The sequence below is a fragment of the Saccopteryx leptura genome, chromosome 1, assembly GCF_036850995.1.
Source record: "Saccopteryx leptura isolate mSacLep1 chromosome 1, mSacLep1_pri_phased_curated, whole genome shotgun sequence".
NCBI classification, from domain to species: Eukaryota; Metazoa; Chordata; class Mammalia; order Chiroptera; family Emballonuridae; genus Saccopteryx; species Saccopteryx leptura.
In genome coordinates, this window is record NC_089503.1 from 39,068,028 (window position 1) to 39,083,349 (window position 15,322).

At 41.3% G+C, this 15,322-nt stretch overlaps 2 protein-coding genes across 3 annotated transcripts in view; both read right to left on the reverse strand.

The window, feature by feature from the left end:
• Positions 1-15,322, reverse strand: part of NELL1 (neural EGFL like 1) — an 845,221-nt gene that overhangs the window by 275,045 nt on the left and 554,854 nt on the right. The window lies entirely within an intron of this gene.
• On the reverse strand, positions 12,823-15,146 carry LOC136389661 (isocitrate dehydrogenase [NAD] subunit gamma, mitochondrial-like). Its single transcript, XM_066361491.1, is given in 3 exon segments — positions 12,823-13,110; positions 13,112-13,913; positions 14,776-15,146. Coding segments are annotated over 3 exon segments (1,461 nt in total).

The window sequence follows — 15,322 nt, forward strand, 5'->3', positions numbered from 1 at the left end:
TCGACATACTGTAATTAGTGCAGAGGCACCTAGTGTTCATGGAGAAGCAGATGTTTCCTGAACTTTTTATCATCCTTATTATTATGCTTTGAAAAGAATCAGAAAGGAGTTGCATATGAACATATGAGCAAGGCACAAACTTGTTTGTGCAGCTTATAATTTGATTGTCAGTTTTACTTTCTAACATGATTTATTGGGTGCACCTTTATTCTACCAGGTGTTTCACTAAATTGATCCACGCATATAGATGAAATGACCCATCATGGCAGAAGATTGACCAACTCTTCCAATGAATTAATTGTTTCTGTGTATTGACAGCTTGGCTTGACTGGGAGGCTTGACCTCCACACAGACAATTCTGAGTGTGATATCCAAAGGAAAACCACTATGCTCCGACAGATCAAAGGGCCAAGTACATGAGGAAGTATTTCAAAGAAGAGGAAACAATGAAAAATAATCTTAATCTCTTTAGTGATAAAAAAAGAAACATTAATAAGTGCCAATTTTCACTTCTCAAATAAGCAGACAGATTGGTGCAAAAATCATTCACATCCTTTCCACGGAGACATAGTGGTCTCCGTGGAAAATAATCCTGATATAGAAAAAAAGTGCATGAAAATATTGATTGCAATGTTAGTCAGGATTATGAAAATTTGGAACTCGAAATGTCTCCAAAGGCGTGGAAAAGGCTAAGTAGATGGTTGCAAATGTTAAAATAGAATAATATGCAGCTATTTTCTTTAAATGATGCTTATGAAATTTTTGTAATATATATGATACATACCTAAAATATATATTGTCTCAACCATACAGTGTATACAGCCTCTGTTTACCACATAGCTTTGTGGCATGAGTCTTTTGCCCTGCTATTTATCATAGTCTTTTCATATCTTTTGTATGCATCCTTTTTATAAACACATTGCTGCATTTTACTTGCTAGAATGGCAATTATGATTAATTTGGAAGCATTTATGCTTGTCACCCATCAGGAATCAAATGATGTGCTAAGTACCCCTAGAATCTCTGTGCTTCTCCAGTCTTTTACAATGTAATAATCCTTTAAATAGCAGCTTTTTACTGCTAAATTAAATTTAAAATTCAATTACCATAAATAAGAGATAACACATCTGCATCTGCATCTGCACATTTTTCTCACTGAGCTCAGAGTATAATATCATTTCTTATTGCCTTGACGGTTTCTGTCATTTCCCAGAAAGATTGACCATACAATTGGGCAGAACATTAAATGTCACTTCCAAATACAATCAAGCCTCAAGGGTTATCTCTTAGAACCAATCATTGCACCCCTAACATTTTGGGTGTCTTAACAAGTATGGGTGATCAAACTGACTTCATAATGCCTAATGAATAAAATCTGGAGCCTTGTGTGTGATATTGAAGACCTGCTCCAGCATGCATCCTCCTTACAGTTCCGTCTCCATCTCTCATTGCTTCCCAACATAAACTCCTCAAAAAACCAAGACACCTAATGTCTTATTGTCCCTTTTCATAGCATATTCTTTATCCTGGCATGCCTCTTCCAATATTTTACCACCATATTTCTTAAAAGTATACCATATATTTATTGGGGGCCTCCTATGTGCTGGAAAGTTTTAGAAGCACTTGACCTTCATCTTTAACCAAAGCAGCAAACAATCCCTGCCCTCACTGGAGCTTGTGACCTAGAGAAGGCAAGATAGAAAATGAACGATAAAGAATAAGTAGACGATATAGAATATGAGATGATAAAAACTTGAAAACATTGGTACACAAAGACACATGCACACCCCCATCTTCACTGCAGCGTTTTTCACAGTGGCCAAGACACGGAAACAACCAGTGTCCTTTGATAGAGGATGAGATAAAAAAAAAGATGTGATACATGTATGCAATGAAATACTACTCAGCCATAAGAAATAATGACATATTTCCATTTACGACAACATGGATGGACCTTGAGAACATTATACTGAGTGAAATAAGTAAATTAGAGAAAGCTAAGAACTGTATGATTTCATGCATAGGTGGGATATAAAACTGAGACTCATGGACATAGATAAAGGTGAAGTGGTTACTAGGGGGAGGGGGTTTGAGGGGGTGGGGAATGAGTGGGGGAAGGGGAGTAAAGAGGAACAAATGTATATAAGGTGACAGATAATAATCTGGCTTTGAGTGATGGGCACACAACACAATCAACAGTTCAAATGCTATAGAAACATTTACCTGAAACACATATACTCTTATTGATCAATGTCTCCCATTAAATTTAATTTTCTCAATAACATTTTATTTAATTACATCTTGAAAAACTTTTTAAAAGGGGGACAGGGAAAACAGAGCCGGGTAATGGAGATGAGGAATGCGGAAGATACATGTGAACTGTAAAGGAAACACAGGCTCTAATTTAGCACGGAAATAAGGGCTGCAAATGCCTGTGCTTCAGAGAAGAGACTTCTTTTTTTCAAGCAAGAGAAGTTGATTTGTCCAAGATCAAAGAGCTCCTTAGTTCAGCCCTTTGGACTAGAATTCAAGTATCCTGATAGCCACTGCAATATTCTTCCTCTTGATGCTTCTGTGTTACACAAAGGTAAAAGAAATGGGCTTGGGACTCAAAAAGCCAGGGTTCAGCCTGACCAGGCAGTGGTGCAGTAGATATAATGTTGGCCTGGGACTCTGAGGACCCAGGTTCGAAACCCCAAGGTCATCAGCTTGAGTGTGGGGTTGCCAACCTGAGCATTGGATTGGATCTTAGATATGGCCCCATGGTCACTGGCGTGAGCCCAAAAGCCATTGGCTTGAAGTCCAAGGTTGTTGTCTTGAGCAAGGGATCACTGGCTCCGCTGAAGTCCCCCAGTCAAGGCGCAAGTAACTAAGGTGCCGCAACCATGAGCTGATGCTTCTCATCTCTCACCCTTCCTGTCTGTCTGACTCTCTCTTTCTCTAAATAAAAATTTAAAAAGCCAGGGTTCAAGCCCTGGCTTTATATCTTGAGCAAGTTACTTAACTCTTTTACCAAAACTGTTCTTATCTAGAAAATGAAGATAATGACAGTACCTACATCACAGACAGGTACAAAAGCAAACAAAATGTTCATAACAGGCATGCAGATGATGTCAGAAGAATTGTAAGCACTTGTTAAATGGTATTGTAGCTTTGTTTGCTTGTTTGTTTTCAAATCTCATTAGAATACCAAACACCTATATTATAACAATGACCAGCAGGTCTTGGCTTAGATATTTAAACTCAATGAGTCTATTTATATGCAAAATTTTATATTGCCTGGACATCTGTCATCCATAAAATGAGAACACTGGAAGGTTTCATGCCAGCGGTGTGCATGCGTGTGTGTGTGCGCGCGCGTGTGTTATAGAAAGCCGAACCCTGGAAGATTTCAATGAAAAAAAAAAATCAATACTGCTTAGTGACCTAAACCAGTCAGAGATTAAACAAAGCTGGAGGTCATGGTAGCAGTTGAAACTTTCCTCCTTCAAACACTGAATTAACCTAGACATTAGTTTATCTTTGAGAAAAATTGATTTTTCACAAAGCCCTCTAATTTTCTGGAAGAACAAATGCTTCAATTTCTTTCACAATGTAGAAAATCATGGCAACCAGCAGAAGCTATATAATTTATAAGAACATTTTTCTGATATTTACCCAGCCCTGCTATAAGAGCAATTTGTAATATATCTTAAGGTACATATATCAACCCACTAGTCTCTTATCTGTAGTTTTCAGGTACTCATCTGATAGCACAATATTTTCTTCTAGACTCTAAGCACCTTGGGGGAGGGACCCATATCTTATTCAATTCTTCTTCAAAGGGCTTCACTCATAGTAGGAACCCAATAAATGTATAGTCAACACATGAATTAAGACATATCTGGTGCCTTAGTCTATCCTTAGTTAAGAGCCCCGATATAGCACAAAAGAGGAAATAGTTCTCATACACTTATGTTAAAGGCAGAAGCTATGGTAACAATGTCATAGATACTGGTAGATCCTAATGCACCCACCTCCTATGTGGAATGTCCCCTTCATTTAATTTTGGATTTGGCTACATGACTTGCTCTGAGATAATGACATCAACAAGTATAATACAAGCAAAGCTTGACAAGCCCTTGCTCACTGGGGTCTATCTTTCTGGAATGTTCCCTCTTGGAGCCCACCCACCATATATTAAGAATGCCATCTCCTGCATGGCTGAGATGTCACATGCAGGAGAACAGAAAGACTCTAGCCAACTGTCACCAGCTTCTAGCCATGGGAGGGAGGTTATTTTAGATATTCCAGGCCCTGGGGAGCCCCCATCAGTTTACAGTGTCATGCTACTATCCCAGTCAATGATACAAAGAGCAGAAGAACCACTCACTGAGCCCAGCTAGCCTCCAAATCATAAGAAGTAATAAATCATTGCTGTTTTAAGCCACCACACTTTGATGTGCAGTAATAGACAACTGAAACATTAGCAAAAAGATCCCATGCTGAAGAGCCAGAGAAGCATAGGTCCTAGACTCCATCTGTCCCCTGCCAGTTTTGAGACTTCTAGCCCACTGGAGAACCTATGAACCTCTTAGTTTATTCATCTATAAGGCAGACAAATAACAATTACAGAATTGTTGTGAGGGTTTTTAAATGAAGTAATATCACACTTAGCAAGTACCCCACAAATATCTACCATTGTGAGCATTACTGAGGTTACATAACATTGTCTTAATTTCTTGGTAGTATTATTGATGAAAATCTCAATTGATAGTCCGATCCGAGCTGAATATCATATCACTATTTGTCACCTCCTCAGCCCCTACCAGACACGTATGTCAAAGAAAGTGTTAAGAGAGTCCATGGAAAAGCCTCTGCTTGGGACCAGCCTCCTGACTGCCCTCCTGCCCTCTACTCTTCTTCCCCACCCTGTCCCTCACCCACACAGCAGCTGGAGTGACCTGTCCGGAGGCCTAAACCACTTCCCATCAGTTTCCAGCTTTAAACCCACCTACACCCTAGCACTGAAACCTGAATAAATGCCAAAGCCCTCGCTCTGACCCAGAGTCCTACCTGGCTGGTCACTGCATTCCCTTCTCTTGGCATGGCCCCACCCATCCCCTTTCCGATGGCCTCTCCAGCCAGGGCTGTCTTCTCACTTCTCCAAACACCTGAGCTCATCCCGACTCAGGGCTTTGCCTTCACTGTTCCTTCTGATTGGGCCAGACATTCTCATGTCTCCCTGGTATCATTTGGAGATCAACTTAGACGCCACCTCAAAGAAGCCTGTCTTGATTACCTATAGGAAGCCACACCTCTCATCTTCCTACCACCAGTGGCCCTCAGTCACAACACCTTTCTGTTATTTTGAGTTGTTTTCTTCCTTCTTCCTTGCCCTTAGAACTTGACCGAATATTCCCTATTTGTATGTTCATGCTCACTGTCTGTTTTCTCTCCTGGAAAATGAAATCGTATGAGATCAGGGTGTGTCTTGTTCATTGCTTTAGCCCCTTTGCCTAGAGCAGGGGTTCGGAAATGATGGCACATAAGCAAAGAATGTGGTTTCCATTTACTTAATGGTTGAAAAAAGTCAAAAGAAAAACAGTATTACATGACATGTGAAAACTATGCGAAATTTAAATTATAGTGTCTATGAATAAAGTCTTATTAGAACACAGCTACATTAATGTCTATGGCTCTCACTGTTTTAAAATAGCAGAACTGAATAGCTGCAACAGAGACCATACAGCCCGCGATAAGTAAAATATTTACTCTCTGACTCTTACCCCCCCACACACACACACACACGCACACAGATCACTAACCCTGGTCTAGAGCAGTGTCTGGCTTGTGACAGGTAACCAATATATATGGGTCCAAATAACTTTTTAAAAGGCAAAACAAATATATATTTGTTTTGCAAAAATTTCCCCAGACCCAGGCACTGTCAGCAGCTGACCAGAAATACGTCTCATCATGAAAAGTCGGTTAAGTACAGGTGTGTGATGAACCCTTGGACGTCTTCCAGGTCTCCCACTCTGTTCCGAACTCAGCGTGTTTCTATGAGGAGCAGAATGCAATGTCTGCATTTTCATCAAGTATTCTAATTGATCCACACACAGAGAAAAGCTAAATGAACAGACTGGAGATGTTTGGAAAAATTAAACACGGATTTCTTAATAAAGCTGAAAATAGCTTAATAAAGCTGAAAATAGGCGCCTGGCATCCCAAGGCGTGTTTATTTCTGCTCAAATAGATGGCTTCCCTTAGATTGCTATGAGCTCTGCGGGGACCCCAGGAGAGAAGTACTTTGCTCCTCTTGTGCATTTTAAGCTCTTTCCCGATGAAGTTCAGCCAGAGACTGAAAAGCATCTGTCAGTCCGGAGGAAAACAACGACCACGGTCAAGCCATGCTCCTACCTTCCGCTGCCCACTTCTGGAGCGCTCTAAACAGATGCCAGATAGCCACGGAGAAGATGGAGAGCTTGGCAATCTTTTTGGTAGAAAGACTGCTTCTTGGAAAAAGAAGATGAATGTATCAGGTAGATTAGAAGAGTGTTAGTGACGCAGATTGCCCACCCTTTCTCTCTCTTCCTCTTTTCGTCTCCTTTACCCCTCTCCTCCCATCTTCTTTCATCATTCAGTTGCTTACTCCTAGAGGCCTAACTTCCTTTAGAGAGCTTTCTGGTTTCCCATATTGAGTGCTCTCATAGCACCTGCTTATACCCCTGTTCCAAGACTTAACACACTCCATTATAATTGCCTGATGATTGCTGATTCCCTCAACCGGTGAAAGCCTGGAGAGAAAGGACATCGAGTTGTACCACTGCAACCTCAGTGGCGTGCATGGCGCCAGCACCAGCTCAGAGCAAATACTCAATGGCAGCCAAGCAACACTGTAGAAGATGTGAGTGAATAAATGAATAGATGAAGTTCAGGTGTAAACAAGTATCTTCTGCTGGCAAAAATAAAATTGGAATCCAAATAACCTAATTCCATCACAACATGAATACCTTGAAAAGGATCAATCCCAGAAACTTTTCTTACCCAGGAGAAAACAAGCTATTTATAAATCAGGCCTTCCAGCATCTTTTTTGATGGCTTGGAGCGAAGTTGATTTTTGACATCATAACCTTTGCACAGAAATAACATCTTTTATCAGTTTGAAAGACCAAACCTAGATGAAGTAACTTCGGTGTGCTCTGCCACAGCCTAAAAGAATTAAATAGAATTTCCTTTGCATTTCTTCTACAATACTACTTATATACCCAGAAACCTCAACTTCTTTCTTTGCTGTTAGATATTACTGCATAGTAACTTTAAAAGCTTCTTTCTTTCCTTTTCCCACAGAATATTCAATTTAAGATATAATTAAAATGCCTAAATAAGAAGCAACCCCCCAAAATAAGGAGAATGAGTCCCTGTTTATTAATGGTAAGGTCTAAGAAAAGGGGAAAAGGAAGAAAAAATATTCTGGGCAAAGTTGAATGACTTTGAGGAACATATTAAGTAGATAACTATTTATGTATAATGTTTGATTTATGGATTCATTTATTATGCATAGTTTGTTAAGTATATTATTTAGTAGGTAATATTAAGTAACAGATTAATTTAGAAATACTACTTTTCCTTAACCATAATGGAATAATTTTATTTCATCTCTTCCCATGAATCCTCACTTCAAGGTCTTCCCAAAGCCAGAGCTATTTTTTAGTTTCTCTAAAGTTTTCATCATCTCCTCTAAGTTGTTGAGATAAAGCAGTTTTTTATTCTATGTTGGATGTTTTCATTGAAAATGTCAAGTGAAGTTGCAAGAATCCAGCTGTATAATATGAAGACTTTTTATTTCCCCATTTGTCTAACAGGTAAATGTTTGTTATCTCTGCAATGTGACCAAAAGACTAAACTGTCTTATTAAATGATTTTTAAAAGCACATATAATATTCAGTACTTGGAATTGTGAGAACACTGTCCCAGGAATAATGACTAATTCTTCATGGAAGGATTTTTCTTTTGGTCTCTTTTTCAAAATTTACTTTCCAGGTAATTTCTATAAAAATCCCAAAATGTCATTGTTAATGTCATTGTTTTCCTCCTCCAAAAAGTTTCTCTTTGTTCAAATAAAAGAACTAAAAGAACACTGATAATATGAGAACATTTATAAGGATTAAATTAAAAGCAATTCTTTTTTTTTTTTTTTTTGAGGGAAAGGAATGGGGAAAAAACACCTTGTATTTGGACATACATTTTCTTTCTCTTTCTGGTGACATTCACTAATTAACATCTATTTTGCATGAACTAAACCTGATATTAACTGTAGCAAACCAGATGCTGATTAGAGCCAGACTAGAATCTTCCTCAATAGACACTATTTTTATGCAGGCTGTGTTAGTTTTTCAGCATTTGTAAAACTGGTGGTAGCAAGACACTATGATTTTTTTAATTGCTTTTGTGAAGCTGATCCATTTTTTTTTCCATTTGAAATATGTCTCCTTTCTCTTCTCCTTGTATTTCTTGGAGCAATCACAAAGGCATTACATTAGCTTTTTATATCAGCATAAGCAAATTCATTTTGGTGCGAAGAACACTTTACTATATTGAGGTCCCAGGTTGCGAAAGTTGTCAGGGAAACTCCAAGAACCAAGTTCCTCTCTTCAAAAATGCTCTAGCTCTGCAATCAGCTTCCAGTAGATATTTTGCATATTCTCACTTGAGCCTTTAGTAGTATTGTTAGTATTTTGCAACCTCTCTAATGACCCAGACCTGGGTCGATTTCTTCAAAATTCTCCTGTTCTCAAAAGTCAGCATTGCTTTATTTCCACTTCGTATCATTATTTAGTTATTCTCTTGTTTCTTTTTTCCTTTTTTCTTTTTTTGTATTTTTCTGAAGATGGAAACAGGGAGGCAGTCAGACTCCCGCATGCGCCCGACCGGGATCCACCCGGCATGCCCACCAGGGGGCGATGCTCTGCCCATCTGAGGCATTGCTCTATTGCAACCAGAGCCACTCTAGCACCTGAGGCAGAAGCCATGGAGCCATTCTCAGCACCCGGGCCAACTTTGCTCCAATGGAGCCTTGGCTGTGGGAGGGGAAGAGAGAGACAGAGAGGAAGGAGAGGGGGAAGGGTGGAGAAGCAGATGGGCACTTCTCCTGTGTGCCCTGGCCGAGAATCGAACCAGGGACTCCTGCACACCAGGCTGATGCTCTACCACTGAGCCAACCGGCCAGGGCTAGTTATTCTCTTGTTTCAACAACACATCAAGCCAGTGGCTACGCGCTCAAGCTGGTGAGCCTGTGCTCAAGCCAGCAACCTCGGGGCTTCGAATCGGAGTCCTCCAAGTCCCAGTCTGAGGCTCTATCCACTGTGCCATCACCTGGTCAGGCTCAGGCACATTTCTTAACCACGCTGTGTCTCAGTTTTCACATCATAAAGTGAGAGTTTAGTGTTAAGAGGACCTAGCTTGTACAGAAAGGTCATTGACCAAAGCCAGACAAGAGTATTTTGCAATAGATGAGTTCTTCTGGTCTTCCACTCTAGCTGTGAATTCAGGCCATTCCTCCTTCCTTTCACAAATATTTAGAATGAGAAGAAACTAAGAGCTTGTCCTGGTTCTGATGCTGTAGTGATGAGTCAGTCATTCTCCCAGCCGAGAAGGCGCTGTGTGCTGTGTGGGAGGGTTAATGGAGATGTAACACTAGGCAGGATATACAGAGCGTTCTGGGAGCTCTGGGGGAATTACTTCCCTCAATCTCAGCAGCACTGGGAAGAGAGTCAAGGAAGGCTTCCTACAGGTGGGAACGATTAAGGTTAGTCCTCTAGGAGGAGGAAACCAGCTCCTGAAGGGGAGAGAAACCATATAGCTCTTTTTTTTTTTCTTTCCTTTTTCTGAAGCTGGAAACAGGGAGAGACAGTCAGACAGACTCCCGCATGCGCCTGACCGGGATCCACCCGGCACACCCACCAGGGGCGACGCTCTGCCCACCAGGGGGCGATGCTCTGCCCATCCTGGGCGTCGCCATGTTGCGACCAGAGCCACTCTAGCGCCTGAGGCAGAGGCCACAGAGCCATCCCCAGTGCCCGGGCCATCTTTGCTCCAATGGAGCCTTGGCTGCGGGAGGGGAAGAGAGAGACAGAGAGGAAAGGGCGGCGGAGGGGTGGAGAAGCAAATGGGTGCTTCTCCTATGTGCCCTGGCCGGGAATCAAACCCGGGTCCTCCGCACGCTAGGCCGACGCTCTACGGCTGAGCCAACCGGCCAGGGCCCATATAGCTCTTAAGAATGAACTCGGCCCTCTCTTAGGAGTACCCCACTGTGTTGTTGTTATTGGGGTGCAGAAAATGGGCAGAAATGGTGAACCTGGGGAAGGAACAGGGATCAGGACATGGGAGTTTCTCCATGCTCTGCTCAGCTGACTCTAAGGCCGAAGGAACGCCACTGAATGAGAAGCTGTAAGTAAGAAAGTTACGTGGTTCTAGTTTCCTTTCAGAAAGATCACACTGAGTACTTTGTAGAAAATAGGCTCAAGGAGACTAAATTATAGGCAGGACATAAGTTAGAAGTCATAGAAATTAGGATGTCACCAATGAGGAAAGGCTAATGTGAGAGGAGGTGTTGTTGAGAATGAAGAGAGATGTCTGGACTCGAGAAATAAAAAGGAGGTAAAGGGACTGGGCTACTGTGTGCAGTTGGGCTGGTTGTGCCATAAATAAATTTCCCGGACATAAGAAATAGGGTTACAGAGTAATGGTGTGGGTTAAGGTAGTATGGGTTTAGGCAGCATTGGAGGTGAGGTGACTTCAAGCCAAAATCCACCCCTTGTTCCACTCATCAAACCACACCTCTGGTGCAGGCCTAGATCTACCCAGAGGAAGATACCATATGGGCCAGTGGCAGCCCTGGCCAGTGACATGTCTAGTGTCCAAACAGAGAACACTGTGATTAGTTTATGACTGATTAATCCCTGCTTTCTCCTTCCTTTAAGGATGACTCTAGATAGGGTTGAAGGTAGTCACTTCCTCCTTAAACTAAATCCCTTCATATTAGCTTTCAGTTTTCCAAACCCTGGCCCTGATTTTATACTTGAAGATAGGCAGACCAAGGTAATTGGATAAGCCAGAGTCTTTTGGAAACCGTAAGGAACTGAGAGGTCTAAGTCCAATGTCTTTAACTTGTGGTCCCTGAACCCTGGCAGGATCCGAAGATCAAAGCTGAGACACAGAGGTTTCCAAAATAGTTTTAAGGATTCAATTTTTCTCAGTCTCATTCTTGTCTACAGGCCGTTCCTGCCATTAAAACTAAGTTATTATAATCATTGTTTTTATTTCCTACTTGAGTGATAACAATTTCCTAGTGCTAATAAAATATTCATTGTTGTTGGTGTGTTTCTTAACTATGACCTTAAAAATACTGTAAATAAAATATAGTAAAATGACAATAAACATTTAAATTAGCTCACCAATTTTCATTTTCTTATGTACACTTACTTTGAAAGACAGACCAAAAGAAAGTCAACCATACAAGACTGGCAAGCTGCAAGCGTGGGGTTTACAGTCCATGGCTCTGTTTGTATAGCAAAGGCTTATGGGCCCAATACTTGGTAGCAAAGGATTTTACCTGTAGACTCTCAAGCCCAACTGGAAGGGATTCAAGAACCCACATCCAGGAGTGCTGCTGCGCCCAGGAATGGCCATGTGTGAAAAACTACACCAGCAAAAATACCTTCCTAACATAAACCGGACCATGAGGAAAAAATGGGACACTTAGGGGGTGTGGGTGCACTCTGTACCAGGTCAGCTTTCTAGTACCATATGTATCACTGAGGTTCCAATGTATATTTTGTAGGTACAATTTTGTTACACTAATGAACTCATTAACAACCTCTAGAGAGGAGCCAGACTTCTCTGGAGACTGGTTTCCTGAATTTTAATGACACAAATACAGCTAGTGCTCGATTGGTTCCAACAGACCGGTCATAACACAATTTGGTCATAAGTTGAGTAGGCTATATGTACAGTACTGTGAAATGATGTTATAAAAATCTTTAAGTCATATTTTATCATAATTTTCTTTCATTATTGTTATATATCATTTTCTTTGTTCATTTTATGCCATTTGTATCATCTCTACACCATTTTGTTTCTTATTTTTACATTCATCAGGTTTAAGTAAAACACTGCATTACCAGTACAACTAGTTTAATATTTGCAAAGACAATTTCCTCTTGGTAGACATCTTGGGAGGGGTTTGATGAAAAATATCCAAGACACAAAACACAAATTGCAGTACCGAGTCTGGGATAACAGTTGAAATGGTGCATGCGGAGATGGTAGTGCTGCCAGAAGCTGGCCCGCACTGTCGTAAGCCCAGCTGGGCAACGTTTGCACTGCCAGACGCAGAGCAGTCGTGGCTAGCGATTGTGGTCATAAAGTTGAATGGTCGTAAGTTGCATAGGTCATAAGTTAATCAATATTTGTAAAGAAAAAATCCATGTGCCTGGTTCTGGGAAAGCCCCAGGACTCACCAAACAGCTCTGATGTATTTAATGTAGCACATCCTAGAGAAGTGGAATGATGGATTAAAATGAAGAAGAATGTCTCAGTAAATATACAACACATTAAGTTTGGCAAATTTAAACAAGGAATGCTTATGGTATTTATGGCATTTTAATTTAATAGGAAAATAAACAAAATCATTCACTCCCCACCCCCTCTCTGAGTTGAAGCAGAAGCTAGTTTATTCTAGAGTGCACACTGGCCGAGCTAGGGGGGCTTCTGAGTGCATAGAGTGGGGTAAAGGGTCAGTCAGGAAGGTCTTAGCTCAGTCTGCAAGGCACTGACCATTTACTTGACGGTACTGATATGACTGATGATGTTATTAATGAGGTCCAGTGTGGTACCCTGGCCTCCACGGTCTGAAGTATGAACATCTTTGTTCTCCATAGATGCCAGGACTGCAGTACGAATGGAGGTGGCATAGGCATGGAGCTTGAGGTAATCTAGCATATTACAGCCCACCAGCAGCATGGCAGTAGGGTTGGTCACATTCTTGTTGGCTATATTCTTGCCTGAGTGCCGTGAAGCTGTTTCAAACACTGCATACATGGCGCCATAGCTGGCACCAGGCATGAGGACTGCCCCCGCCCCCAACCACCAGCCCTATGCAGATATTGTCGACAATGTTGCCATAAAGATTGGGCATCACCACAATATTAAATTGCTGGGGCTGGGATACCAGCTGCATGGTGGTGTTATCCACAATCATGGCTTCAAAGGTGACCTGAGGATAGCGGGATGCCACCTCCTTACAGCACCCGAGGAAGAGACCTTCTCCCAGTTTCATAATGTCGGCCTTGTGCACGGCTGTCACTTGCTTGCACCCCACCTCCTGGGCCAGCTGGAAGACATATTCAGCAATGTGCAAAGACTTAGTTAGCCTCAGTAATGATCTTCAGGCTCTCTTATCGGACTCCAAGTTGCTGTATTTACCCTCTATGTTTTCCTGAACAAAGATGTCTATGTTCTTGTGCCAGGTCATCATGCAGGGCAGACTCTTAAAATGAATGACATTGGCATAGTGATCTGGGGAGGTGAGAAGGATGTTGTGAGATTTGTGAGATGGTGGCAGGTTGTGGTTCGTTTTGATGCTGCCCTTCAAAGCCACGTGGTTTTGACAGACTGCCAAGATGGCATTACGCATGTCCTCATCACTAGAAGCGGAATTAATCTCTACATCCTCAAAGTCCAAAGGCACACACGCATATCTGAACATAGTCTTGACATGCACCGTAAGTTCAGGCCCAACGCCATTCCCAGGGATCAAGGTCACCGTGTGCTGCCCACCATACTTGGCTGATGGAGAAATATTGTAGTCAAATGAGATGTGCCTCAGTAAGGTCTCATGGCCAAGTAAAATCTCCCACAGCTGCCAGCATCTTCAGTGCCATTGATCATTAAGTAGAGATGAATTTAACTGATGTAAAAATATGTGTTCTTGCACTTGTTTTGACTTGGCTACTTTTGGTAGAATTTTAAATTCATAGTTCTTGCCTAGGTCACAAAGGTCTCTCCTTCTTTGTATCCTATTTAGGACAGATACCCTACTGCAGTGAAAAAGACAGAGAACTAGCTAGTCAACAGATGTGATGTGTTATACAGGAGAAAATATATTTTGGAACTGAATAATAATTCATTAGTACAGTCATTGTGCTAAGCTCTGTGTGACATACATTTAAAAAAAACAGACTATATTTTAGAGCAGTTTTAGGTTCACAACAAAATTGAATGGCAGGTACTGAGATTTCCCATATAGCCCCTGCCCCGACAGAGGCACAGCCTCTTTGTTAAAGTTCCCCACCAGAGTGGCATATTTGTTACAATCGATGAATTTACATTTATATATCATTAGCACCAAGAGACCACAGCTTACATTGGGGTTCCCTCTTGGTATTGTATATTCTGAGTTTAGATAAATTCTAATGGCACGTATCCATCATGATAGTATCACACAGGCGGTTTCACAGCCCTAAAAATCCTCTCTGCTTGCTTATCCATCCCTCCTTCCTCTGTAACCCCTGGTAACCACTGATCAGCTTAGTGTCGCCATAATTTTGCATTTCCCAAAATTTTATATAATTGGAATCATGTCTTATTGTAGCCTTTTAAAATTGGCTCCTGTGACCTGGTAATATGCAGTTAAATTTCCCCCATATCTTTTCATAGCTTATTAGCTTATTTCTTGTCAGCATTGACTAATATACCCCATTCTCTGGATGGACCACAGTTTTTTCCACTCACCTACTAAAAGACATCTTTCTTGGTTGTTTCCCAATTATGGATGAAACTGTTATAAGCATCCATGTGCTGATTTTGTGTGGATATAAGTTTTCAGCTCGTTTGCATAAATAACAAGGAGCACAACTGCTGGGTCCTCTGGTAAAATATGATAAGTTTTGCCAGATACTACTAAACTGTCCTCCATAGCGGCTGTACCACTTTGCATTCCCACAAGGAACAAAAAAGAGTTTCTGTTGTTCCACATCCTCCCTAGCATTTGGTGCTGTCAGTGTTCCGGGTGTTGGCCCTCTTAATAGGCAGGTAATGGTATCCAACTGTTGTTTTATTTTGCATTTCCCTGATGGCATATGATGTGAAGCAACTTTTTGCATGTGTATTTACTATCTGTAGATTCTTTGATGATGTGTCTATTAAGATTTTTGGTCCATTTTGTCTGATAGCATTAGTTTGAACTTCCAGTATAATCTTGAAAGAAAGTGGTAAGAGGTAAGAGGAGACATCCTTGACTTGTACCTGATCTGAGTGGAAAAGCTTTGCTTCTCTCATC